General features: G+C 43.2%; 1 protein-coding gene across 1 annotated transcript in view; it reads left to right on the top strand.

Annotated features, from left to right (window-relative positions):
* The first annotated feature begins 1,100 nt into the window (after positions 1–1,100).
* Positions 1,101–26,027, top strand: part of RSBN1L (round spermatid basic protein 1 like) — a 73,890-nt gene continuing 48,963 nt past the window's right edge. Inside the window, 1 exon segment of the mRNA XM_030216572.1 lies at positions 1,101–1,616. Coding sequence (XP_030072432.1) covers positions 1,142–1,616 — 475 coding nt within the window. The 5' untranslated portion in view covers positions 1,101–1,141.

Below are 26,027 nucleotides of genomic sequence, written 5' to 3'. Positions count from 1 at the left end.
CCAATAAAAAAAGGTATCATCTTATTTTCTTTTCCATGTTTTATTTTGTTTGATTTCTATTGATAACAGGTAAGGTGCATACCCCACAACAAATGTTAATTACAATGGCAACTGACTACAGTCGAAAAAAACTAGGACTACCAGCATAAACGTTTTACATTTCTTAAAAACGATTTATTAGGCGTGGTTTAAGGTTTGCAAGCAAAACTAAGTTGTTGGGTTTTTTTTTAAGTGCCAAATGCATGTGGAAACTGTAACAGAACAAAAGCCATCATTACACAAAGAGCGACTTTCCTTTCTTCTGGTGGTGAAATGTTAACAGAAATACACCTTCAAGTCGAAAACTCAAATCATTTCCTCCTCACACAAAAAAAAGTTTGTCAAAACAAAGGATTATTCAAGTGTACAGCGCTGCGTACGTCTAGTAGCGCTATAGAAATAAGTAGGTGTAGTAGTAATATTCAATTTATGCGTCTGATGTACTAAACAGTACATTTCGCACAGACTCAAAAAGATAAACACCATTTACTTAGATCCATAGTGCTGAATTTATTATTTTTTTTTTCATCAAAGTGCCACATCCCTAACGCTGTCCATTCCCCCTCCCCCCCCACTGTGTTGCCGCAGACGAAAAACTCAATAACTTCCCAAGTCGAGTCTCGTGAGGCAGCAAAACACACGCCAGGCGGAGCTGACACACAACCCTACTCGCCCCCAGGGGCCAAAGAAGAAAGCCGCTTCTCTCCAAAGCAGCTTAACAGCCAGGCGAAGCGATACTGCGGGAACCTGGTACTCACAGTAACTCCTCCCAGTCTGCAGTCCGTTAGGGTCGCACTCTTCGTTCTCCCCAGGAAGCGCTAAACAAATATAGTCAATTTGGCGTCTTCCTTCCCAGCCCCGTGCGTTATCCTCGTCTAAACGTGCTCCGTCCTCCAGATGCACAAAAATGGCCGACTTGCTTCCACACAGCCGCCCAGAGCTTCCCAGGCGCAGCGCCCGTTGCCCCGCCCCCGCCTCCAATTGGCCCAGACCGGAGTCATTCCGCGTTCCGCCCACTGCTCGCACAAGCCGCGCGGTCACGCCCATTTCTTTCGGGCAGCCGGAGCAGCAGCGGCGAGTAAATACATCACTGGAGCCCAAAATGGCGGAGTCGCTGAGCCCCGTTCGCGGCGCACCAGCTCAACCAGGGCCGTGTCAGAGAGCCCTAGAAGCCCGTTCGCAGTTCTCTCGCCGTAACTCGTACTCCCATCCGGTGAGAAAACTGAAAACGGACGAGAAGGGACTGAAAGTGAAGCGAGCGATGGGGAGCGGCGGCGGCGGGAATAACAGGCGGCAGCAGAGTTATGGCACCGCTGCAACATGGAGCTTTGCTCCCGGGGTTGGTGGCTGCATCATCGCCCCCGCAGCCTCTCTTCAAATGGTCCCGCCGCAGCGAGAGCTTCCGCGACAGCCTTTCTTTCCGTCTAAACTCAAGAAACCCAAGAAGAAGCGGGACAAGGAGAAAAGACGACACGGGGTGACCAGCGAGGGTGCCGAGGAGAACGGGGAACTGAAGTTAGCGCCTCCGAGCAGGGAAGGCTGCTTGTCTCCGGGGCCCCGGCCCCCCTCGTCCCGCTGTAAGTTCTCTATTGGAATTAAGTACGAAGTGCTTTAAGAGGAGAGAGAGTGAGAGCTCGTGTTAAATAGTCCCACGCATGCGGCTTATTCTACTTGCGAGGGGGGGGGGGAAGGGAAGTGGGTGGGTACAAGCGCGTGGTGTAGCCCGCTCGTGGCAAGAAACGGGAGAGGGAGAGAGCGCGCGATTGAGTTTGTTGTGGGTTGGGTGGGGGCAGGGAAAGAGCGCGCGCGTGTTCTGTTCCGATTTTTGGAGAACGAAGGTTTGTACGCGATCTGCGCAGGAAATGATGGCTGTTACCCTTTGGGTTGTCTTCTTGCAGGCCTATTTGTGTGTTTGAAAGTTACCTGCCACCTTTTTATTTTCTGGAACCTGGTAGAAGCGTTTTTAAAGTTACTGTTGTGATAACAGCTTGTGGCACAGATGACACAAATGTACGGAACTAGTCTTTGAGTCCTATTTGGGCCTTATGTTCTCGAAGGGGGTGTGTGTGTATCTGTCTCTCTCTGGCCTATTGACGACTGTTTCTCAGTAACAAGCTTTAAGGGTTTTTAATGTTGTTGCTCTTGGTTTTATTTTATATAGCAACATAATTGTCGGCAGAAAAACTGTTTATTTCAGTTTACCTACTTATTCCTCTGACTGCAAAGGTATATATCTAGTTGCTCCACTGCTTGTATCCATCCAAGTTAAGTTTTGTTCATTTCCTTTTTGGTTCCCTATTGCTGAGTAAATGCAAATTGAATTAGGTAAAACATAAATTGGCATGTATGAGAGGAGAACCATATATCAGGCCCTGCAGTCAAACAACTAGCAAAATTAGTGATGTTGGTACCAGAAATTCAGACTTTCTAGGTTCCCCATGGTCTTTATGTACCATGTCACCACTAACTTGTTGGTACCAGCTTGATTGGATTTTAGCCTGTTGTTAACCTACTTCTTTCTGCAAAGTTATAATAATAAACAGGATATTTATATCCTATCTCAACCAGTTAGCTCTGGAAGGGGTTAGAATTAAAAATGAATAAAGATACATAAATCTGAATAAACAATATTTTTATAACTAAATCCTGATTTATAAGATACAAATGTTGTAAAATGAAAAGTTAATGTAAATACTTGCTAAATAACCAAGATTTCAGTATTTTTCTTAAACTTAAATAGTCCTGTACAGAAGGCATAGAATCAGACAAGCTTGGTGGTGATTAGATGACAATAGCCAGTGCTGGGCAGACTTTTACAGCGCCCTAATCATGGCTAGACAGATTCAGCTTCAGTAACTGCAGACCAAGGCCACTCCTGGGCAGACTTCTATGGTCTGTGCCCAGATCGTAGCTGGACAAATTTGGATGGGCTAGAGTGGAGCTTTCATTACAACTTCAGAAGTTGGAGCCAGTACCCTGAAAATAGCAAGGACAAATTAAGATGACGTATACGTAGTATCATATACCTTATACTGTGAGTTTATCTTGAATGGTCTATCCAGTCTGCCCAGTGTCATCTACTATGTCATTTACATCTTATTCTCGTTTACATTTGGGTTACATACATACATTATATAGTCTAATACCTAATTATTATAGTAATATGAAATGTGCTCAGTTCAAACATATAAAGCCACATCAGAATGAGGCTACAAAGTGAGAACCATTATCACACATCAAAATTCTCTGTTTATGCACAGCACGTAAATTACTTTAATTGAAACCACATACAAAGGCCCAAACAGATCACAAAATATCCACAGAGTGATATGACAAACACACAAATAAACTCTGCCTGGATGTCCAACCGCCACTTGAAACTGAACATGGCCAAGACCGAGCTTATTGTCTTCCCTCCCAAACCCACTTCTCCTCTCCCCCTACTCTCTATCTCAGTGGATAACACCCTCATCGTTCCCGTCTCATCTGCCCGCAACCTCAGAGTCATCTTTGACTCCTCCCTCTCCTCGGCGCATATCCAGCAGACAGCCAAGACCTGTCGCTTCTTCCTCTTTTACATCAGCAAAATTCGCCCTTTTCTCTCTGAGCACACCACCCAAACTCTCATCCATGTTCTCATTACCTCTCGCCTTGACTACTACAACCTACTCCTCACTGGCCTGCCACTTAACCCCCTTCAATCCGTTCAGAACTCTGCTGCACGTCTTATATTCCGCCTGAACCGATATACTCATATCACCCCTCTCCTCAGGTCACTTCACTGGCTTCCGATCAGATACCGCATACAGTTCAAGCTTCTCCTTCTTACCTACAAACGCACTCAGTCTGCAGCCCCTCATTACCTCTCTACCCTCATCTCCCCTTACGTTCCCGCACGAAACCTCCGCTCACAGGACAAATCCCTCCTCTCAGTACCCTTCTCCACCACCGCCAACTCCAGACTCCGCCCATTCTGCCTCGCCTCACCCTATGCTTGGAATAAACTTCCTGAGCCCCTACGCCAAGCCCCCTCCATGCCCATCTTCAAATCCTTGCTCATAGTCTGTCTAATTCAGTACTATGAAGTGCTTACTACACAAAAGATGTCACTGTCCAAATATCTGACTAAATATTCTTGAGCTTTCTTTGGGTTTTGTTTTATCCTTCTGTTTTCACCTTGCTTCCTGATAGAAGGATGGGTTGTTTACAATACTGCCGTCTCCCAACCTAGAAGGAGTGTAAGGAATGGTCAAGGTAGAGAGAAAGGCAGGGAAACTAGTGTAATAGGATCAATGAACTAGATAGAGGACCTTGAAAAAACTTGTTTCTACCACTGGCCTATAACTATGATTAAAACCATTCCAGATCCATCTAATCTGTCTGGATTCATTTCTGATGTAATACCACACTAAATCCAGTCTTTTGAACTTTCACTATTAGTTATCCTCTATGCTTATCCCATGGTTTTTTGTCTTCGTACTCTCCTGTGGAAATTCCTTCTATGTAACATAGTAGATGGTGGCAGATGAAGACCTGAATGGTCCATCCATTCTGCCCACCAATCACACTCCTTATCAATTCATGATTAAATCAACAATGTGATATAAAATACTTGATCCTGATCATTCTTTGGTATTTCTGGAATTTAGATCATGGAAATTCACCCTGCACTGTCCTTGCGTTCCAACCACTGGAGTTTTTCTGTTTGTTAAAATTTGCTATACCACCCTTTCTGAGCACGCAGGTCAGGGCGGTTTACTATAAACCTAAAATAAAACCAAGAATAGAAAAGACTTCCATTAATCATAGGAAAGAACAAACATAGCTAAAACACAGCTAAGATTAAAATCGTTAATTGCTGAAAACAAAGAAGTCGCTGTTGCTGAGAGCTTGGGAAAAATAAAAAGTCTTAAGCAAAGATTTAAAGGTCTTAAGGGAGGGTTTGGCACAGATGGATCAAGACCATTCCTAAATTTTGGTCATAAAACATAAAAAGCAGTTATCCCTAGTGGATTCTAGGTGGGCCCATTTGGGAGCGGGGGAGGACTAATCAAGAACTAAGGAGAGAAGGGACCTAGAAGGAGTGTAAGGAATGGTCAACATAGAGAGAAAGGCAGGGAAACTAGTGTAATAGGATCAATGAACTAGATAGAGGACCTTGAAAAAAATCCTGTAAGGAAAAGATAGCCAGTGGAGACGGACTAATAGGATGACCAGATCTGATAGTTTGGCTAAGCAAAGGAAACGGGCATTGGAATTATGTAAAGTTTGAAGATGCTTTATCTGACAATTTGGCAAATCAGCAAAGATTAGAACATAAGAATAGCCATACCGAGTCAGACCAGTGATCCATGTAGCCCAGTTTCCTGCTTCCAGTAGCGGCCAGTCCAGGTCACAACTACCTGGCAGAAACCTAATCAGTAGCACCATTCTATGCTGCTAATCCCATGGCAAGCAGTCGCTTCCCTCATGTCCATCTCAATAATAGACTATGGACTTTTCCTCCAGGAATTTATCCAAACCTTTTTAAAACCCGGGTATGCTAACTGTCGTTACCACATCCTCCGGCAATAGGTTCCAGAGCTTAACTATTCTTTGAGTGAAAACACATTTCTTCCTATTTGTTTTAAAAGTATTTCCATGTAATTTCATTGAGTGACCCCTGGTCTTTGTATTTTTTTGAATGAGTGAAAAATCGATTCACCTCCACCCTCCTTCACACCACTTGGGATTTTGTCGATCTCAGTCATGGCCCCCCTCAGTCGTCTCTTTTTCAAGCTGAAGAGCCCTTACCTTTTTAGCCTTTCCTTATATGGGAGCAGTTCCATCCCCTCTCTTTGAACCTTTTCTAATTCTGCTATATCTTTTTTGAGATATGGCGACTAGAATTGAACACAGTACTCGAGGTGCGGTTGAATCATGGAGGGATACATAGGCATTATAATATTTTTGGTCTTATTTTGTATCCCTCTCCTAATAATTCCTAGCATCCTGTTTGCTTTTTTGGCTTCCGCAGAGAATTTCAGCATATTGTTTTTAATGACACCTAGGTATTTTTTCTTCCCAATGTGCATCACTTTGCATTTGTCTACATTAAATTTCATCTGCTATTTGGATAACTTGTCTTCCAATTTCCCAACGTCTTCGTTTAATTTTTTCACAATTCGCATGCGTTTTGCCAACTTTGAATAGTTTCATATCAGCTGCAAATTTAATCACCTCGCTCGTCATTCCAGTTTCCAGGTCATTTATAAATATGTTAAATATCACCGGTCCCAGTTTTGAAATAACAAAGGCATGAACCAGTGAGTGTAGAGTCAAAGCCCACTCCAGCCCATCCCAAACTGTCTTGTCATATATGATATACACTGTATAAGTCTGCCCAACACTGGCCTTCATTCTTCACAGCTGGAGTTGCCATCTAAGCACCAGTTGACACATGCAGTCATTTTGGTTTGTTTTTATATCGTCCAATTTCTAATGAATGATCCTCTGTGTTCATTCCATTCCTTTTTGAATTCCATCACCATTTCTTTTCTCCACCACCTCCCTCAGGGAGGGCATTCCAGGCTTCAACCACCTTCTCTGTGAAAAAGAATTTCCCGACAGTACTTCTAAGTCTACCAACCTGCAACCTCAATTCATATTCTGTAGTTTTACTATTTTCCGTTCTCTGGGGAAGATTTGTTTCTATATTAATACCTTTCAAGTATGTAAACGTCTGTATTATGTCTCCAATATCCCTTTGTCCTCTAGAGTACAAATATTCAGATCTTCCAGTCTCTACTCTTACATCTATCTTTTGGCGCAAGCCCCAAACTATTTTTATCGCCTTGCTCTAGTCTTCTGTGTCTTGTTACATCCTTAACAAGATATGGCCTCCAAAACTGCACTCAGTACTCCAGAGTCCAGATGATGCCCCTATACAAGTTATTGGTGAGGCCCCAACACCTCCTTTGTCGTACTGGTTATGCCTCTTATTAGGGAGCTACACAAGAATGAGGATTGTGGGAATCCCGTGGGATTCCTGCGGGGATGGAAGAAGTTGCCATGGGATTCCTGTGGAAGTGTAGTCAAAATCTCTGGTGACTCCAGAATGAGGCTTGGCGTGCGCTGAGAAGGGCAACTGGAGCACCAGAATGAGGCTTCAAACATTCATTGGTTGTATAGTGAATACCATCCAAAAAAAAAAAAAAATGGAGGGACTGTTGGGGTTGGGAGGAAGCAGAGGGCTACAAGCAACTAAATAATAGTGTCTGCTTCTGCGGGTGGGGATGAAATGGATCTTAGCAGTTATGGATGGGGATGGTTGAAATTTCTGTCCCCCATGTAACTCTAAGTACATAAGTATTGCCATACTGGGACAGACTGAAGGTCCATCCAAGCCCAGCATACTGTTTCCAACAGTGGCCAATCCAGGTCACAAGTACCTGGCAAGATCCAAAAAAAGTACAATACATGTTATGCTGCTTATCCTAGAAATAAGCAGTGGATTTTTCCCAAGTCCATTTTAATAATGGTCTATGGACTTTTCCTTTAGGAAGCTATCCAAACCATTTTTAAGCCCTGCTAAGCTAACTGCTTTTACTACATTCTCTGGCAACGAATTCCAGAGTTTAATTGATAGGCTATCATATCTCCCCTCAGCCATCTTTTCTCCAAGCTGAAGAGCCCTAGCCGCTTTAGCCTTTCCTCATAGGGAAGTCGTCCCATCCCCTTTATCATATTCATTGCCCTTCTCTGTACCTTTTCTAATTCCATTGTATCTTTTTTTGAGATGTGGTGACTAGAATGGAACACAATATTCCAGTTGCACCATGGAGCGATACAAAGGCATTATAGCATCCTCATTTTTGTTTTTCATTCCTTTCCTAATAATAGCCGCCGCTGCCACACATTGAGCAGAGGGTTTCAACGTATCAACGATGACGCCTCGATCCCTTTCCTGGTCGGTGACTCCTAATGTGGAACCTTGCATTATGTATCTATAATTCGGGTTCCTCTTTCCCACATACATCATATTGCACTTGTTCACATTAAACGTCATCTGCCATTTAGATACCCAGTCTCGTAAAGTCCTCTTGTAATTTTTCACAATCCTCTTGCGATTTAAGAACTTTGAATAATTGTTGTCAGCAAATTTAATTACCTCACTAGTTATTCCCATCTCTAGGTCATTTATAAATATGTTAAAAAGCAGCAGTCTCAGCACAGACCCCTGGGGGACCCCCATTATCTACCTTTCTCCATCGAGAATGCTGACCATTTAACCCTATTCTGTTTTCTATCTTTTAATCAGTTTTTAATCCACAATAGGACACTACCTCCTTTCCCATGACTCCAATATCCTCTGGAGTCTTTTATTAGGTACTTTGTCAGATGCCTTTTGAAAATCCAGATAATATCAACCGGTTCACCTTTATCCACCTGTTTGTTCATCCCTTCAGAGAAATATAATAGATTAGTGAGGCAAGATTTCCCTTCTCTAAATCAATGTTGGCTTTGTTTCATTAATCCATGCTTTTGAATATGCTGTGTAATTTTGTTCTTTGTAATAATCTCTACCATTTTGCCCGGCATTGATGTCAGGCTCACCAGTCTATAATTTTTCAGATCTCTTCTGGAACCTTTTTTAAAAAATTGGTGTTACATTGGCTGCCCTCCAATGTTCTGGTACCAATCTTGATTTTAAAGATAAACTACATATTACTAGCAATAGTTCCACAAGTTCATTTTTTAATTCTATCGGTACTCTGGGATGAATACCATGTGGTCCAGGAGATTATGCTACTCTTCACTTTGTCAAATTGAGCCATTACATCCTCCAGGTTCATAGAGATTTCTTTCAGTTTCTCTGACTCGTCAGCTTTGAATACCATTTCTGGCACCGGTATCTCTCCCAAATTTATGTGCAGTCTAGCATCATTCTATCTACAGTCACCACCTTGTCACATTGTTTTGTTGCCTTCAGGTTCTCAGACATTATCACCCCGAGGTCTTCTCCCTGTCTGTCCACATCAGCCTCTCATCACTTCGGATTTCTACTCCCCAAGTTCACTATGCACTTCCTTGCATTAATTTGTAACTGCCAAACATTAGACGGTTATTCTGACTCTGTTGTAAATCTTGGTATCATCTGTAAAAAAAAAAAAAAAAAGGCAAACCATACCTTTTAACCTATCGCAATGTCGCTCATAGATATATTGAATGGAATCGTCTCCGGCACCGATTCTTGTGGCACTCCAGTACTCTCCTTTCCTTCCTCTGAGTGAGTAACCACCACCCTCTGGCATCTGTTCTAATCCGGTTCGTCACTACTTTGGGTCCTAGCTTTAGCCTGTTGAGTTTATTCAAGAGCCTCTTAGGAGGAACTGTGTCAAAGGCTTTTCTGAAATCCAAGTAGATTACATCTAGCGCGTGTTCTTGATCCAGTGTTCTGGTCGCCCAATCAAAGAATTCAATCAGATTCGTTTGGCATGATTTACCTTTGGTAAAACCATGTTGCCTTTGATCTCGTAACCCATTGGATTCCAGGAAATTCACTATCCTCTTCAGTAGCATGTCCATTAGTTTTCCAATGACTGAAGTGAGGCATGCTGGCCTGTAGTTTCCCACTTTTTCTCCGTCGCCATTTCTGTGAAGAGCGACCACATCTGCTCTTCTCCAATCCTGCAGAACTTCTCCGGTCTCCAAAGACTTATCAAGTCTTTAAGAGGATGTGCTAGAACCTCTCTGAGATGCCTCAATATAGTAGGGTAGATCCCATCTGGTCCCATGGCTTGTCTACTTCAGTTTTTCAAGTTGTTCATAAACTCAATATCCACTGTGTTTTCATTTTCTGATACTACTTCAGAATAATCTGATCCCCTGGAGCCTCAATTTTGTCTCTTGTTCTAGAGTAGTATGGCTGCTTTTTATGTCTTGACAAGCAAAAACGCCCATTTTGGAACAAATGAAACGGGCCTTAGGAAGGCTATAGTCTAAGTGTTTTCTTGTCTCTCTCCCATTCCCTCCCCGTCCAGTGATTCTCCCCTCCATACCTCAGGTGGCAGCGGCAGCAGGCTCAGCTCGCGTCGCCTTCCCTTCCCTCATCTGACATCATTTCGTCTTTCCGCGAGGGTGGGACACTGAGAGGGAAGGGAACGCTGGAGGCGAGCTGACGTAAGCTCGTTAGCATACGGTTACAAACCCAGCCATCCAGGGAAGCAGATGATAAATTATTATAAAGAGATGGTTCTGAATGTGTGTCTCATATCTTTCTTGTCTCTCTGGAGTATATGTATTCAGGCCTTTCTTATTTGGTATGGCTTCTGGTGTTTATTATGTACTGTTTTGGTGGCTCTCTTCTGGTCCGTCTCCAGCTTATTGTTTCAGAGGAATGGTCTCTCTAATTGGACACTAGTAAAAAAGCCCCGTTTCTGATGCAAATGAAACGGGGGCTAGCAATGTTTTCTTCTGTGTGTATGTGGGAGTGTGTGTGTCCCTGCCCTCTGAGTCCTTCACTGTTACAGAGCCAGCGATTTGATTTTGTGCTCTGCTGTTTTCCTTCACTGACTGTGTTACAGAGAGGGCGGGGCAGACACTCATAGGGAAACCGGATATCTCGCCCCCTTCACACTTCCGGCTGGAGGCTTCATAGAACGTTGGTGTTGCCTTTTATATAGAGAGATAGTATTTTGGTAGATTGGTCTATATAGAGACTTGATTCATCTCCCATCTTTTTGTGCATCCTACCATTATTCAGGTTCTGACCATTGCTTTATTACCGGCTTCAACAATACTACTATGAGATAATTGTGTACTGTCACTCCAAAGTCTCTGGGAAGGGTTTGAGTATGTCTTGTACTGTATTTTTATGTTTACTGGTGATGCAAACCACTTTTGAGGGGTTTTTTTTTGTTGTTTTTTTGTTTTTACTACTATTACTATTTAACATTTCTAAAGCGCTACTAGGTTTACGCAGCGCTGTACAATTTAACATAGAAGGACAGTCCCTGCTCAAAGAGCTTACAATCTAATTGACAAATGTACAGTCAGTCAAGTAGGGGCAGTCTAGATTTCCTGAAAGGTATAAAGGTTAGGTGCCGAAAGCAACATTGAAGAGGTGGGCTTTGAGCAAGGATTTGAAGATGGGTAGGGAGGGGGCTTGGCGTAGGGGCTCAGGAAGTTTATTCCAAGCATAGGGTGAGGCGAGGCAGAATGGGCGGAGTCTGGAGTTGGCGGTGGTGGAGAAGGGTACTGAGAGGAGGGATTTGTCCTGTGAGCGGAGGTTTTGGGCAGGAACGTAAGGGGAGATGAGGGTAGAGAGGTAATGAGGGGCTGCAGACTGAGTGCGTTTGTAGGTAAGAAGGAGAAGCTTGAACTGTATGCGGTATCTGATCGGAAGCCAGTGAAGTGACCTGAGGAGAGGGTTGATATGAGTATATCGGTTCAGGCGGAATATAAGACGTGCAGCAGAGTTCTGAACGGATTGAAGAGGGGATAGATGGTTAAATGGCAGGCCAGTGAGGAGTAGGTTGCAGTAGTCAAGGCGAGAGGTAATGAGAGCGTGGATGAGAGTTTGGGTGGTGTGCTCAGAGAGGAAAGGGCGAATTTTGCTGATGTTAAAGAGGAAGAAGCGATAGGTCTTGGCTGTCTGCTGGATATGCGCAGAGAAGGAGAGGGAGGAGTCGAAGATGACTCCGAGGTTGCGGTTTTTAGAACTGCAGTTGATAAATGGAGATGGTTCATATGAACTTTTATCTCATATATTTTCCATGGAGTTCTGTATTCTAAGTGTATGACTTGTGATGTATACATTATTAACGGCTAAGAAGCTCAGGGAATGCTTAAATACTTACCTACTGCCTCAGGGTTGTTCATTCTGTGGGAGTTCATCATCTGCAAAAAGGCAAACTCCTTCTTTCTAGTCCTCCACAGTATTCTTTGGTGCCTGTGCAGAAAGCAATCGCAGGCTTAGCTGTGGGGATACTGAGGGTTGAACGCTGGTGCTACGTGCCAAACAATGCAGAGAAGATTTGTGAGTGGGTGTTAACTCATGCGGGAGACACAGCTGCAAGTTGTATTGAAATGTGTGCTGATGAGCCCATGCGATGCAGAGAGTACACCATCCACTTTTGATTTGTGCACAGCACAAGAAATTTACTGTGAGAGTCTAGGGTAGTGGAGAAGATTTCTTTAGGTGCTGGTTTTATCTTGCTATGCAAGCTAAAGGAAGCCCATGCAAGTTTTAAAGGCAGATGATAAGTAACAAATGTATGTGACCGATCAAAACTAAAAGCGAAAGCACATATCCGGTGCCTATTCTTCAGTTCCCTAATATGAGCCTTTCAAAAATTTCAAGTGGAAATAATTTTTGAAGGGAAGGCTCATATTTAGGTGCTGAAGTGGATTGATACTTTCTACTTGGGTTCAGACTTGCATACAAGAAGCCACACTTACTGTGAAACCTTAAGCTTATGAATCCAGCATACTCCCTCTCTTCCCCCCCCCCCCCCCCCCCCCCCCCAGTTTTTACAGACATAAAATTTGCCTACAGTTAACTTGTTGCATTCTGCTGTATTACGCTAATGGTAGTAGCCATGCACCTAGACATCTGTGCACAGCTCTACCACAAGCCTTTCTGTATCCTCCCCCTCTCTGTCCTTGCCATGTTACCTGGCCCCAACACCCTTGCAGAACCTATTCATTTAATTTGTGTTGAGTTCCCACCTACTGCCTCAAGGCTGAAGTGTTGCTAGCTTATACATTTTTTTTGCCTTGTTTTCTTTCATGTTACTTATGCCTGTAGTTCTAAACTTTTTTTTAGAGGTCATAGCTCCTTTAGAGAATCTGATAAAACCTATGAATCCCTTTTCGGAAAAATGCAGATAACAACAAATGGGGCTTGTTTAGCAGGTACCAAATCACATAAGCCCTATGATAGCCTTGGTCTCTCCCCTAGCAGGGTCTTCCTGTTTCCATGGTAACCAGTGCAAAGGGTGGGGATGCTGCAGGGCTTGGTGAGCTGGTGATTTTCTGAAAGGTCCCTTGTTAGTTCTCTGTTGCTACTGCACTGCAGCTACTGGTCACATACTAGCTTATTAAACTGTAAATACATGCTGTTTCCTTGGTCACCTAGCATCAATAAAAGTGTAATGCATGCTTGAAAAGATAATATCTTTACCTTAAAATTCATCGTGGCTTGATGTAAACAAGGATACCAGAAACAAAAAGGGGAGAAAATTTGTACAACAAAATCAAAACAAAAAGGGAAAAGGCAATGGTCTTCAACAAATACCAAGAGCGATCTGTGATTAGTTTCAAAGTTTTATTAAGAGGTCCAATAAGAATTGACAAAGAGTGCTGTATTTTGGCAGTCACATGCCTGCATCAGGAGTTTGTGTAACTAGAAACATATGTAAATAATATGAAATAGCATAAAAAGAGCTGCTTCAAAAACAAAATAAAAATGTTAACATTGAAATAACATAAAGATTATATAGAAAATATAACTTAATAAAGAACAGAGCTATAATACTAAAACCAACCATATCTAAGACTGGTACATTTATATTTCATATTTTCAATATTCTATAACAAATCATTTATCTGAGTACAGAAATAACACAGTTTAGAATGAGATGTTTTTAATTAAAATGAAATACCAAGCAACCACATCTAAAAAAATAAATATATAGATAGATAGATAGATATTTATTTGTAATTAATACAAAAGAATGCTATGAATTTAGAAAATTCTCTATGTATAATAAAGATATCAACTAGTGTGTAAAGTTAAAAATGATAATAAAAATTGATCAGCTGCACTAAACAAGCTCGCCAGGTTTCCGTTACATTTGACTAAGAGAACTCGTATATAAATTATACAGGAGCGGAGAGATAGGAGAACCCTAGGGAACACCACAAGGGGATTCCCATACGGATGAATAACTGCCATCCTTTAACACAAAATACTGTCTCTTTCTCAAAAAAAGAACCAAACTAATTAAAAATAGTTCCTCCAAAACCAAATTCTGATAACATATTCCATGAAATATTGTAATTAACAGTGTCAAAGGCAGCAGAAATATCAAACTGCAACAAGACATGCCAGTGGGATGTTCTGATGCTCCGTTTAGGCTTTCTGAGTCCATGATCCGCCTCTAACCAGTCCCAGATCAGGACAAATCTCTCAAGCCGCCATGGTTGATGCTGTAGTTTCTGCTGTTACAAGGAAGACTACAGTGCCCGTGGATGGAGGCACAGCTCTTATGGATTTTCAGGACTGCCGTATGGAAACTCTTTTTTAAAGAACAGGTTTGATGTTTTGACTTTTGCAGTACAGCCTTTGGTGGCCATGGCATATTTTGCTGGTCCGCAAGGGTTTTGGATCAGTCTTTGGATGACTTTGCTTTAATAGATGTGGAAGTGACTAAGGTTGAAATGGGGTCTGCTTTCCTGGCAGATACCCTTACTTCGATCTTCTTCAAAGTCTGTGGCCGTCGGTGTCTTTGGGTTCGTGGTTGGTCGGCTGATGTAGCCTCTAAAAATCTAAACTTGGTAAATTTCCTTTTTGGGGTAACTTCTTATTTGGCGAGGAGTTGGACAAGTTAGTTATAAGTCTGGGAGATAAGCTAAAATCCTTAGACAGTCTGAAGATCGCCCTAGGTTGGTAGGTCATGGTCTTCCTTCTTTTTGGAACCGTGGACATGATTTTAATTGGTTCAGAGCGGGTAGACAAGATGATGTTCAAAAGTCCTGATTCCTCCAGAGGTTCCAATCCTTTTGTGGCATCAGGCACGATGGCAGGGATGCAGGTTTTTTCCTTTCAGTCCCCAGGTCGCCCTTCCCAATGAAAGTCTCCTGGCCCAGTCTCTGATTCCTGTGGGGAGCATGCTTAATGCAGTTTTGGGCCCAGATTACCTCTGATCAGTGGCTCTAGAGGTTATTTGCAATGGGTATTCCTTAGTTTGTGCGGCATCTGCCCGATGTCTTTCTGGAATCTTTGTCATTCTCGTCTCAAGGCGAGAGTGGTCATGCATACCCAAGGCAGACTTCTCCACTTGCATGTTCCACCCTCAGAGATTGCAACAGGTTATTATTCTATTTACTTTGTTGTACCGAAGAAAAAAAGGTTTCTTTCTTCCGCTTTTGGATCTTAAAGTTGTAAATAAGACTCTCAAGGTCTCTTTGTATGGAAATTCTTCATTCTGTGATAGCAGGTCGTTCTGGAAAGTTTTTAACAGCTCTGGATTTAACAGATGCCTGGCTTCATAATCCGATTCGTCCAGTCCACCAGCGTTTTCTTCACTTTGTTGTTTTAGGCAAGCAGTATCAGTTTCATGCCTTTTGGCCTTGCTACAGCTCCTTGAACTTTCACAAAGGCAATGGTAGTAGTAGCAGTGGCTGCCCGAAAAGAAGGCATCTTGGTGCATCCTTACATGGACGATTTGTTGATCAGGGTGAAGTTGTATCAAGGAGTGTTCAAGTCACTGCTCTGGTGGTCCATTTTCTGTAGTCCCTAGGTTGAATGAACCATCTCAAGAGTCCGCTTGTTGCCATCAAAGACTCTTGACTGTCTTAGAGTTCCATTTGCATTCTTCAGGGATGAGTGTTTCTTCTGCAGTCCAAGATTCTTAAACTTCAGGATCAGACTTGTATTCTCCTGCAAAAGGCAATACCATGCGGAAGGCAGTACAAAGACACTGGTGGACTGGACAAATCGGAATATGAAGACAGGCCTCCATTAAATCCAGAGCTGTTAAAAACTCTCCAGAACGAACTGCCACTATCACAGAATGAAGAGTTTTTCCATATGAAAACTTGAGACCTTGAGAGTCCTATTTACAATTTTAAGTTCCAAAAGTGGAAAAAAGAAACCTTCTTTTTTTCGGTACAACAAAGTAAATGGAATAACGACCTGTTGCGATCTCCGAGGGTGGAATGGGGCAGATGGCTACAAGTGTCAAATTGAAGCATTTTGTATTAATAGAGTAAGATCTTAAATTCATATGCTCCTGTAATAAATTAAAAATAACAGCAGAAGCACAAAAATTGCAGAGATACGAGGAACACAGAAAAGAGAGAGATCAAATTTAGAGAAAACGCCAAACAGTTCTACAGGGAAAGAAATCAGTACAGTGAAAATACTACCAACTAAGGCTGAAACAGAAACGTTCTGGAGAAACTTATACTTGGACCCTGCAGAGCACAACCAAGAAGTAGAATGGCTACCCTGCATACCTGAAAATTTGGAATGGGCAAACATTACAGCTATGGAATGGCCTGAAGTAACAAGAGAGCTGGAAAACAGGTTAAGAGTCCTAGCCTAGATGGAGTAACTTTTTTTTGGTTCAAACAGTTAACATGCCTTCACTAAGACATGATAAACTTCAAAAGTCAATTGATCGGGCAGCCAGATTTGACACCACATTGGTTAATAATGGGAAGAATGCTTCTATTTCCAAAGAAAGATGCAAGTAACTTTCCAAAAATTACAGACCAATTTAACTTTCTATCCACCTACCATATATTCCAACAGAATATATGATTATATTGACTGACATGGCAATAGAGGAGAAGGGCAACAAGAGAGGAATGAAAGATCAGCTCTTGCTAAAATCCTGGCTAGTGCTAAATCTGTATAACACGCATTTATTGTAAGGAAAACCTTTGATTGTGTGCCACACACCTAGATAATATATTGCCTTAAAATACACAAAAAAACTCTAGAATTGATCAAATATATTACCGTATATACTCAACTATAAATCAGGGGCAGTTTTGGGACAAAAAATGGCCAGAGTTGGTATGACACATGTATAAGTTGAATATATACAGTAAAAATTTGTTTAACTGACACAGGCAATTTAAACCCTTACTCCCCAGCCAACAGGTCTTTCGCTCTCACTTGCACCCCATTACTCAAATCCAGCATGCCCTCTCTGTTGCCGCCACCCCACGGACCCCTCCCCCACTCCCTCTGTTGCCATGTACCTTCAATGCCCAAGTCTCTTCTATACTGGCGTTCACTGCCTGAGTTCAGCTTCAGAGTGTTCCCGCTGACTCATATTGTCCCCCCCTTTCACTCAACTTCCTGTTTAAGTAGGACAGGACAGGTCAGAGGAAATGCTGTGGAGCAGAACTCGAGCAGTGTACGCTGCAATGCTGGTGCTGTATAGAAGGCTTTTGAACACAGAAGGTACACAGCTGGCCAGCAAGGTGGGGGGGGGGGGGGGGAGGAGCGGATGACTGTGGCTATTAACTTATTTCTAAATTTTATTTATTTATTTTTTAGCATCTATGGGTGTTACTCGTAGATAAGAAAACCCCCAGGTTTTTTTTGTGCGATGTTTGCCTCAATTTCTTAACTTATAGTTAAGTATGTATGACAACTTCACCATGAAAATGTGGCAAACCACACTTCATCTACAGTATGAAAATGGCCAGTATGCCATTTCCTGATATCAGAATCTAGTGAGGAATATTTCAGGGAGACTTTGTCACCACTCTTGTTTTGTATAGTGCTTAATCCTTTGCGTACACTTCTTAGCTCTTTGGGCTATGAATTTAGTCTTAATCCTAAAACCGGTAAAGACCCAGAAGTTACATCACACCTGTTTGAAGATGACTGGAAGCTCAACAGTTCCAGAGATCAACATTGGCAGTAAAACTCAATTTCATAAAAAGATTTTCAGATTACATCAGGATGACTTTTGGCCTGGATGAATGTGCCACAGCAACTTTTTTAGGAGGGAAATTAAATTAAACTAAAAAAAAACATCTCTTTAACTGATGATTGTGCAATCAAGGAAGTTGAACAGGAAGGGGTATATAACTATTTAGGAGTCTTGGAAGGAGTTACAATTCAGCATAAAGTACTGAGAGAAGAGACTAAAAAGAGAATTACAGGGGATTAAAACTGATACTGAGGAGTGCTCTAACATCAAAGAATAAGATGCAAGCTTTCATCCAGTTTACAATTCCAGTTCCCATTACGTTACTTTTCCCAGTAGTTGGAGAGATCCCCGGTTTGGGTCTTCTCGGACAATGTGATGGCTGTGGCCTATATAAACAAGCAAGGGAGGACTCGCAGCAGTCAGCTGGTGGTGGAATCTGGCTTGTTGATGGCCTGGGAGGAGAGATATCTGCTGTGCCTCTCGGCCTCTCACATTGCAGAATCGCTCAACCTGGAGGCTGACTTTCTCACTCTGCGTGTTCTGGATCCCGCAAATGGGAACTGTAGGCCAGGGTGTTTTCAGCTGGTAGTGAGCTTGGGGTGTCCCGTGCCTGGATCTCATGGCCACGAAGGCCAATGCCAAGGTTTCACGGTTCTTCAGCCATCACAGGGAAAGGGACTCTCTGAGTCTGGATGCCCTGCTTCAGCCATGGTTGAGTGGGGGCTTTCTGTATGTTTTTCCCCCGTGGCCGATGATAGGCTGATTGTTGAGGAGAGTGGCCCATCGGGGCAGGGTTATCCTGGTGGCCCTGGACTGGCCGAGGCACCTGTGGTATGCAGATCTTGTGTGGGTCCTGGACAGGAGCCACTACGCTTCTCTTGGGATCGAAGTCTAATCTGTCAGGGGCCGGTGCTTTCCTTGCTTTACGGCCATGGAGGATCCATCCCTCTTTGGTCTTATGGCCTGGCCCTTTAGAGGGCTCAGCTGAGGAAGAAGGGCTATTCGGATTCTGTCATAGCTGTCGTGCTCCGGGCCAGGAAGTGCTCTATTTCTTCGGCGTATGCCCGAGTCTGGCGTGTTTTTGGGAGCTGGTGCACAGAGAGGGGTTTGGACCCCTTTGCTTCTTCCATAGGTCACATCCTAGTATTCTTGCAGGAGAGAGTATGCAAGGAGCTAGCTTTGGGTTCCTTGAAGGTTCAGGTGGCAGACCTAGCTTGCTTTCGGGGTCACTTGCAGAACTCTTCTTTGGCAGCCCATCCTGATGTAGTGTGTTTTCTGAAAGGGGTGGGTCACCTTAGGCTGCCCTTACGGGCAACATTTTCAGAATGGGACTTTAATCTGGTTCTGCGGGCACTTCAGCCCCGTTTGAGCCTCTTTGCAAGGCTACCGTGAAAGATGTCACGCTAAAGACTGTGTTCTTGGTGGTGATTAGGTCAGCCTGCCACATCTCAGAGCTTCAGACACTTTTGTGTAGGGACCCTTTTCTCTGTTTTTTTCAGAGGTGGGGGTCTCGCTTCAGACAGTACCTTCCTTTTTGCCCAAGGTGGCTCGGCTGGATGCTGACCATGCACCTGATTGCGTGTGTGTTTTCTTGATTGCTTGAGGACTGATTCTGAGGAGCTGGGCTGCTAACAGGAGGCTATTTAGTGGTACTCAGTTCTGTATTCTCTATCTCCACCTGCTGGTCGATGGACATGACTACCCACACGTCCTGGAATAGTGTAAAGAATTAATGGAAAGAAAATTATCAGGTAAGACCTAATTTTTCCGCTTTCGTATAGCTTTAAAATTGTGGACTAGCCTCTTAAATACCTTGAAAAATTGGATGTACAAACAAGAAAACTCCTCCACGCTCATAAGGTAGTCTATAAGAATCCAGTATATGCTAGAATGTACATTCCAAAACCTGAAAGAGGAACGGGTTCATAGAAATAATTCATACAGAGCTATCATCGTGGGTTTCCAGGCCTATTAACAGCATGAACAGATCCAAACGAGCAAAAAATCTTGAAGTATGAGAACAAGCATCCAGATTTAACTCCATCATTAAGCTCCGACAGGCATTCCAATGAACAGAAGGAATGAGTGAGAATCCACCTGTACTTAAAGGAATGGAACCAACAGAATATGCAAAGTAGGAAAAGAAGCTTTTTAAAGTGGCAGTGGCAAATATACAAATACTGTGATAAATAGAAAGTGCTACTCTTGGAACCATATGTGGATCAAGTGTGGACACATGAATGGTTAAGGAGAAAACTGAAAGCTAAGGATGAAAGTGATAGTTGCAGCCCAGGATAGCGGATTACGAACAAGATGGTTCACAAGAAACATAGAAAAAAAACCAGTATAACAGACATTTGTAGAATCTGTGAGAGAGAGCTGAAAATCAGTTACTTATCTCATAATTGGCTGTGAAGTGCTGATGGCGGAAAACTCTTATACAGAGAAGCACAATAAGGTGGCCTGGCTCATTCATTGGAAACTCTGTAAACATTACAACATCAGTGTACTGGAAATGCATTAGAATCATTACCTTAAGAGAATTGTGGAAAACGAAGAGATTTATGATAACCTGGAACATCCCATTCTTTAAAAAGAAAAACTGGACATAGTGATAAAGACACACCAAAATGGCATTAATCATAGTTGTTAGTCCCGAGTGATCTCTCTGAATCATGTGGAGAGAGAGGAGATCCTCAAGTATCAAGAAATTCAGTCATAGACCAAGAAAATGTGATAGAGAGATACGGAAATAATTTTCATCATTTTGGGTTCCACGGGCCTGATAAAGAATTTTCAAGCACACCTGGATAGGCTGCCATTACATTGCTACATCTTATGAATTCCAGAGGGAAGCTCTCATTGACACAATGCAAGTTTTATGGTGGTAAGAGTAAATTTGAGAGACTGATGATATGCCCCATTTCACTTGCCCTCTCTTACTTCATGCATTTCTTTACCTTACCCATTTACCAGTTCATGTGCAAATTTCATTAACTGCTCAGGTATGTAAATCGATATGTGGTGTAGTAAATCAAGAAACCTGTTACGGTTGCTAATGCAAATCATTAAACACATACCAAATTATTCTGTGTTCATAAGAATATTGATTTCCTATTTGTTTGAACGTATATCGATGCTTCCCAATCTCCTTTTGTGGCTGTGACCCCATGATGACAGACAAAATTGTGTTATTCCCCCCCTCCCCCGAGTGCAAAATAATTGTCTGTGGAGAGAGCCCCCTCAAGTCATGACTTCGAATACAGGTTTTGTGACTCCCATTTGGGGTCCCAACCCACAATTTGGGAACCTCTGCCCTTATGGTTAAAATGTATTAATTGTAGGTAATTATGTGGCAGCCATCTTGGAAGGAGTACAGTTTTGGAGCATATTTTTCAGCTATGGCTTCCTCTGATCCTTTAGTTTCCTGTGCCACTTTCCTCCTCTTTTTTTTTTTTTTTTTTCCTTGTCTTCTGTTCACAGTCCTGTTATCCTGCTTTATTTCTGTTTGATGTGCTTGATTTAGTTTTCTGTAGTATGATGGCAAACTGAATCGGATTCTTTCATTTTGTTTCATGAAAAGAAAGTTAGAGACTGTTTCCAATTACTGCAATCCTGTTTCCGTGGCCATTAAAAAAAAAAAAAAAAAAACTAGGATGTTTCTAATTTTTGTAAGAACTGGTCCTCTTTCTTCTTAATGAAAGACTCTCTCTTTAAAATGTGCACCAGTTGTGCAGCCAAGGATATATTTGTATACTAGTAAAAAAAGCCCCGTTTCTGATGCAAATGAAACGGGGGCTAGCAATGTTTTCTTCTGTGTGCATGTGGGAGTGTGTGTGTCCCTGCCCTCTGGCCTCTCTCCCCTCCCCCCTCTGAGTCCTTCACTGTTACAGAGCCAGCGATTTGATTTCGTGCTCTGCTGTTTTCCTTCACTGACTGTGTTACAGAGAGGGCGGGGCAGACACTCATAGGGAAACCGGATATCTCGCCCCCTTCACACTTCCGGCTGGAGGCTTCATAGAACGTTGGTTTGCCTTTTATATAGAGAGATGGTAGTCGGTGTTATTCAGCAGAAGTTCCGTTCCATAGGGATGAAGAAATGAGCAAGTCCTTTTGATTTTGTGAAAATTTATGATTAGATCTCTCTCCCCCCCCCCCCCCCCCCCCCCCCGGTCCGCTTCAGTTTAAAATTGATCGTTTATGGAAAAAGTGACCTTAGTGCACTCTTGGGTGTGGTTTTCCCACTCGCTTAATGCCATTTTTGCTGCAACCATAAAATGGCTTTTTTTTTTTTTTTTTTTTGTATTAATGGGCCTTCACCGTTGTTTACAAAAACAAAATTACTAAAAGAGCACATTTTTGCCACCTATTTTGTAGGAGGTAAAGCTCACATAGTAATCCCTGTGCTAACCAGTTAGCACACGCTAATGTATCTGCGCTGAGTATAGGAATACTCCCTGGAATTCTGCCACTGCCTCCAAAAAACCTTTAGTGTGTGGATTAATGTGTTGCACTTACTGCAGGATACCTGAGTGCGTCCTGCGGTATGCCATTTTAAGCTGTTAGATGCACATTAGTACCTAACATAGCTTAGTAAAAGTGCCCTTAAATTAGTGAAAAAACTATTTTAGCAGATCATTCTAGCTAAAAGACATGATTTTTTTTTCAGTTTGTTTGCTCACAAATTCCCTTTGTTGTCATCTATAGAAAGCTAAAATAACACGTAAGCCATGGGATAGAGCTGGCACAGCCATCCTCCAGGTCAAGGGCAACAAATAATGGATCTTGCTAGTTACAGCTGAGTAAACTAAGGCACAAAGTGATTATTGGCGTCACCTTGAGACGGTGACTGCCAGCAAAAGTGGCTTTCAAACTGGGAGGGGGTTTCCTATTGCTAATCCTTGGTGCTATTAGGTTGTACTTCCTTCCTCAGTTTAGAAATGTGATAAGTGTTTATCTCTGTTGCTTTATTTAGACCTTTTGCAGAGAGAGCTTTCTAGTGGTTTGTGCTGTAGCCTGGGACCACTTTGTGTGTTAACGTAGTATTTTAACTAGTAGACTGCAGAAGGAAGTTACTTTCAACTGTATAATTGTATTTCATGCAGATTGTGTAAGCCACATTGAGCCTGCAGTCAGCGGGAAAATGTGGGATATAAATGTATTAATAAATAAATAATTTGTATGTGGAACAAACTAGGTGAAGATCTGGCTGATTTAAGGTCTTGATTTGAGCACCCATAGGTGCTCATAAACCTTAAATACTTGCAATATTTGGTTGAATGAATCAGAGGCGTAGCCAGGTTGTGATCTAAAGGGGGAGCAGATTGTTATACTTTGTTTCTGGATTATTATTACTGTTGGATGCAGCTCTTTTGCATTGTCTACTATTATAAAAGGCACCTTCAACGTTCTGAAGCTGACTCTGGCTTCACTGAAGTGAAGGTTCGTAAGGATCGTAAGGTTCGTCGCTCTGTAACCATCTCTCTCTGCCCCGCCCTCGCGCCTGATAGGTCCGCCGCCCTCGACATCATCACTTTTTGACGTTGAGGGCGGCGGACCTATCAGAGGCGCGAGGCCGGGGCCTAGAGAGATGATGACAGACGAATCTGACGAACCTTACGAACCCTTCACGTCAATGAAGCCACGGAGTCAGCTTCACAACGTTGCACTACACAGCTCCCTAATTTTTCACTTAAACATCGCAGGGTGGCTGGAGGGGGGGGGAGAGGGGGGGCAATGACCCTGGAACTGGGTGGGTGGGAGGGAGGGCGGACCCTGGAACTTGGAGGGGTTCCAGGCGGACCCAGAAACTGGGAGGGGGGGGGGAGACCCTGAAATTGGGAGGGAGGGAGGGAGGACGGACCCTGGAACTTGGAGGGAGGGAGGACCCTGGCACACACTCTCATTCTCACACACACTCACAGCTCCCTAATTTTTCACTTAAACATCACAGGGTGGCTGGAGGGGGGGGGAGAGGGGGGGCAACGACCCTGGAACTGGGGGAGAGGGGGGGGCAACGACCCTGGAACTGGGTGGGTGGGGGTGAGGCGGACCCTGGAACTTGGAGGGGGGCCAGGCGGACACTGAATCTGGGAGGCAGGAAGGGAGGGGGGCCCCTGGCACACACTCTCATTCTCACAGACACACACTCTCTCGCACACAGTCTCACTCTCTCTGTCACACACACTCACACATTCACTCTCTATCACACACTCCCTCTCACACACACTCTGTAAAACACACACAATCCGAGGAAAACCTTGCTAGCCGCCGTTTCATTTGGGTCAGAAACGGGCCTTTTTTCCTAGTCATCAATAAAATGTTGAAATATAAAATAGGCACCGGTTGGTGTCAGCTAGACAGCAGTGTCTGTGTTGTTGCTCAGGGGCTGTAGCGGGCACTGATTAATATAGGTTGTCTCTGTTGCATCCTGCCTACAAAGAAACAGTAAGTTACATCAGGAGGCAGGGCGCAAAAGAGGTCCCTGGACTGGCCAGAGCAGGCAACCTGTCTTCTTAACTACAAAGTAAAAATAATCTGGAATAGCACACACATTCCTTCCACTGCTAGACACCTTGTTTAAATCAGATGGGCTTTTGTTTGTGTGGTGACTGGCAAGGGGGTACTCCAGGACTGCCCTAGAACACAAAACTTACCACACCATAACAGCCCTAACCCACCTATCAGAAGACAGTGCTATATATATTACTCTGGACTGTGGAGCACCAATATACCTACTATTGAGAAACTGGAACAAACTGCACTGTTACACATTCCTACACAGACACTACATGCTAGCAGAATCCTTCACTTCAGTCACACATACAGAACATGGACAGACCTTCATCTAGATAAACATAAGATTAGCCATACTGGGTCAGACCAATGGTCCATGTAGCCCAGTATCCTGTTTCCAACAGTGGCCAACCCAGGTCACAAGCACCTAGCAGAAACCCAAATTGTGACAACATTCCATTCTACCAATCTAATACAGAACAGGGAGCCACAAAAAAAAACAAAACAGAATTGAAATAGAGAACCTCCACTCTCTGTCCAAGGAAGCCAGATTCTATAAACAGTGCAATACTGGTAAAAAAAAAAAAAAAAGACAGAAATGCATTTTCTCCTGTACATTTTACAAAGCAGGTACATCTCAGTCTTTACAAAGTATTAAATAAAAAGTTCTACCTTTGTTATTTGGGAATTTGGCTGGTCCCAGTCTTTTTTTTCCACGTTTCATGGGTCAGCCTTACAAATACTTTTCCAGGTTGGCCTTTCCATTTCTTCTCTCGCCTCTTGTCTTCTTCCTTTCCTTCTCTTCATCTGTTTGGCACTGATCTTGCATTTTACATCCCCACTATCAAATAGCTGTGTATAGAGCTGCCACGTGATCCAGTTCCAGAAGGGAGATTTTTCAACCAGTTCTAGTGTGAATTCACACCCCAAATTCATATGGGATTTGTAGTCCCTGATTCTACCCATCAAAATCGGTACTGCAGTACATCCAAAATTACTTAAGAAAATGCACTCTGACCCTTCTACTGTTGTTTGAACAATTTATTTTTTCATTTGCTTTGGGTCCTGCTGTCTCTTTTCAGTTTTTCTCTGCTTCTTCTGCCTTTACAGGGTCTTTTGCTCATCTGACATTTCTTCTGTCTCCAAGTGCACCATCCTTCTTTCCTCTGCACCACTATTTGTCCTGTCCAGCATCTCCCTTCTGTGTCCCTTGTCCCTATCCTACCCCCAAGTTCAGCATCTGCCATTTCTGTGTCCCCATCTCCCCCCCCCCCCCCCCCCCCCCCATTTGTCAGCACAAGCCTACCTGGTCTCCTCATCTCCCCCTTTTCTAGCATCTGCTGTCCAGGTGTCCCCATCTCTCCATTTTTCTAGCATTGCCCTGTGTACCCATCTTCCCCCATTTTCCAGCACTACCCCTGTGTTACCATCTTCTCCGTTTTCCAGCATTACCTATTTGTCCCCATCTTGCCCCTTTTCATCATTGTCCCCATATCTCCATTCCCCCTTCCAGTGGTGTGCCCCTCTGTGTCCCTATCCACCTCATTTTCAGTAGTGCCCCTGTGTCCCCATTTCTTCATTTTCCAGCACTGCCTCTTTGCGTTCCAATGTCCCTCTCCTCTCCCTGTCCAGTATTGACTCTGTGTCCTTCTTCCTCCCTGTCCAGCATTTACCCTTCTCTCTCCCCATGTTAACCTTCTTCCCTGTCTCTTTCAGCACTCCCCTCCTCCTTGGGGCCACATATCTCCCTGGTCTGCTCCCACGGTCCATCCTCTGGCAGCTCCAAGGAGGTTTAATAGACAGGAGACCAAG

This window comes from Microcaecilia unicolor, chromosome 10 (genome assembly GCF_901765095.1).
Source record: "Microcaecilia unicolor chromosome 10, aMicUni1.1, whole genome shotgun sequence".
Classification (NCBI taxonomy): domain Eukaryota; kingdom Metazoa; phylum Chordata; class Amphibia; order Gymnophiona; family Siphonopidae; genus Microcaecilia; species Microcaecilia unicolor.
This window is presented reverse-complemented; position numbering and strand designations above follow the sequence as displayed.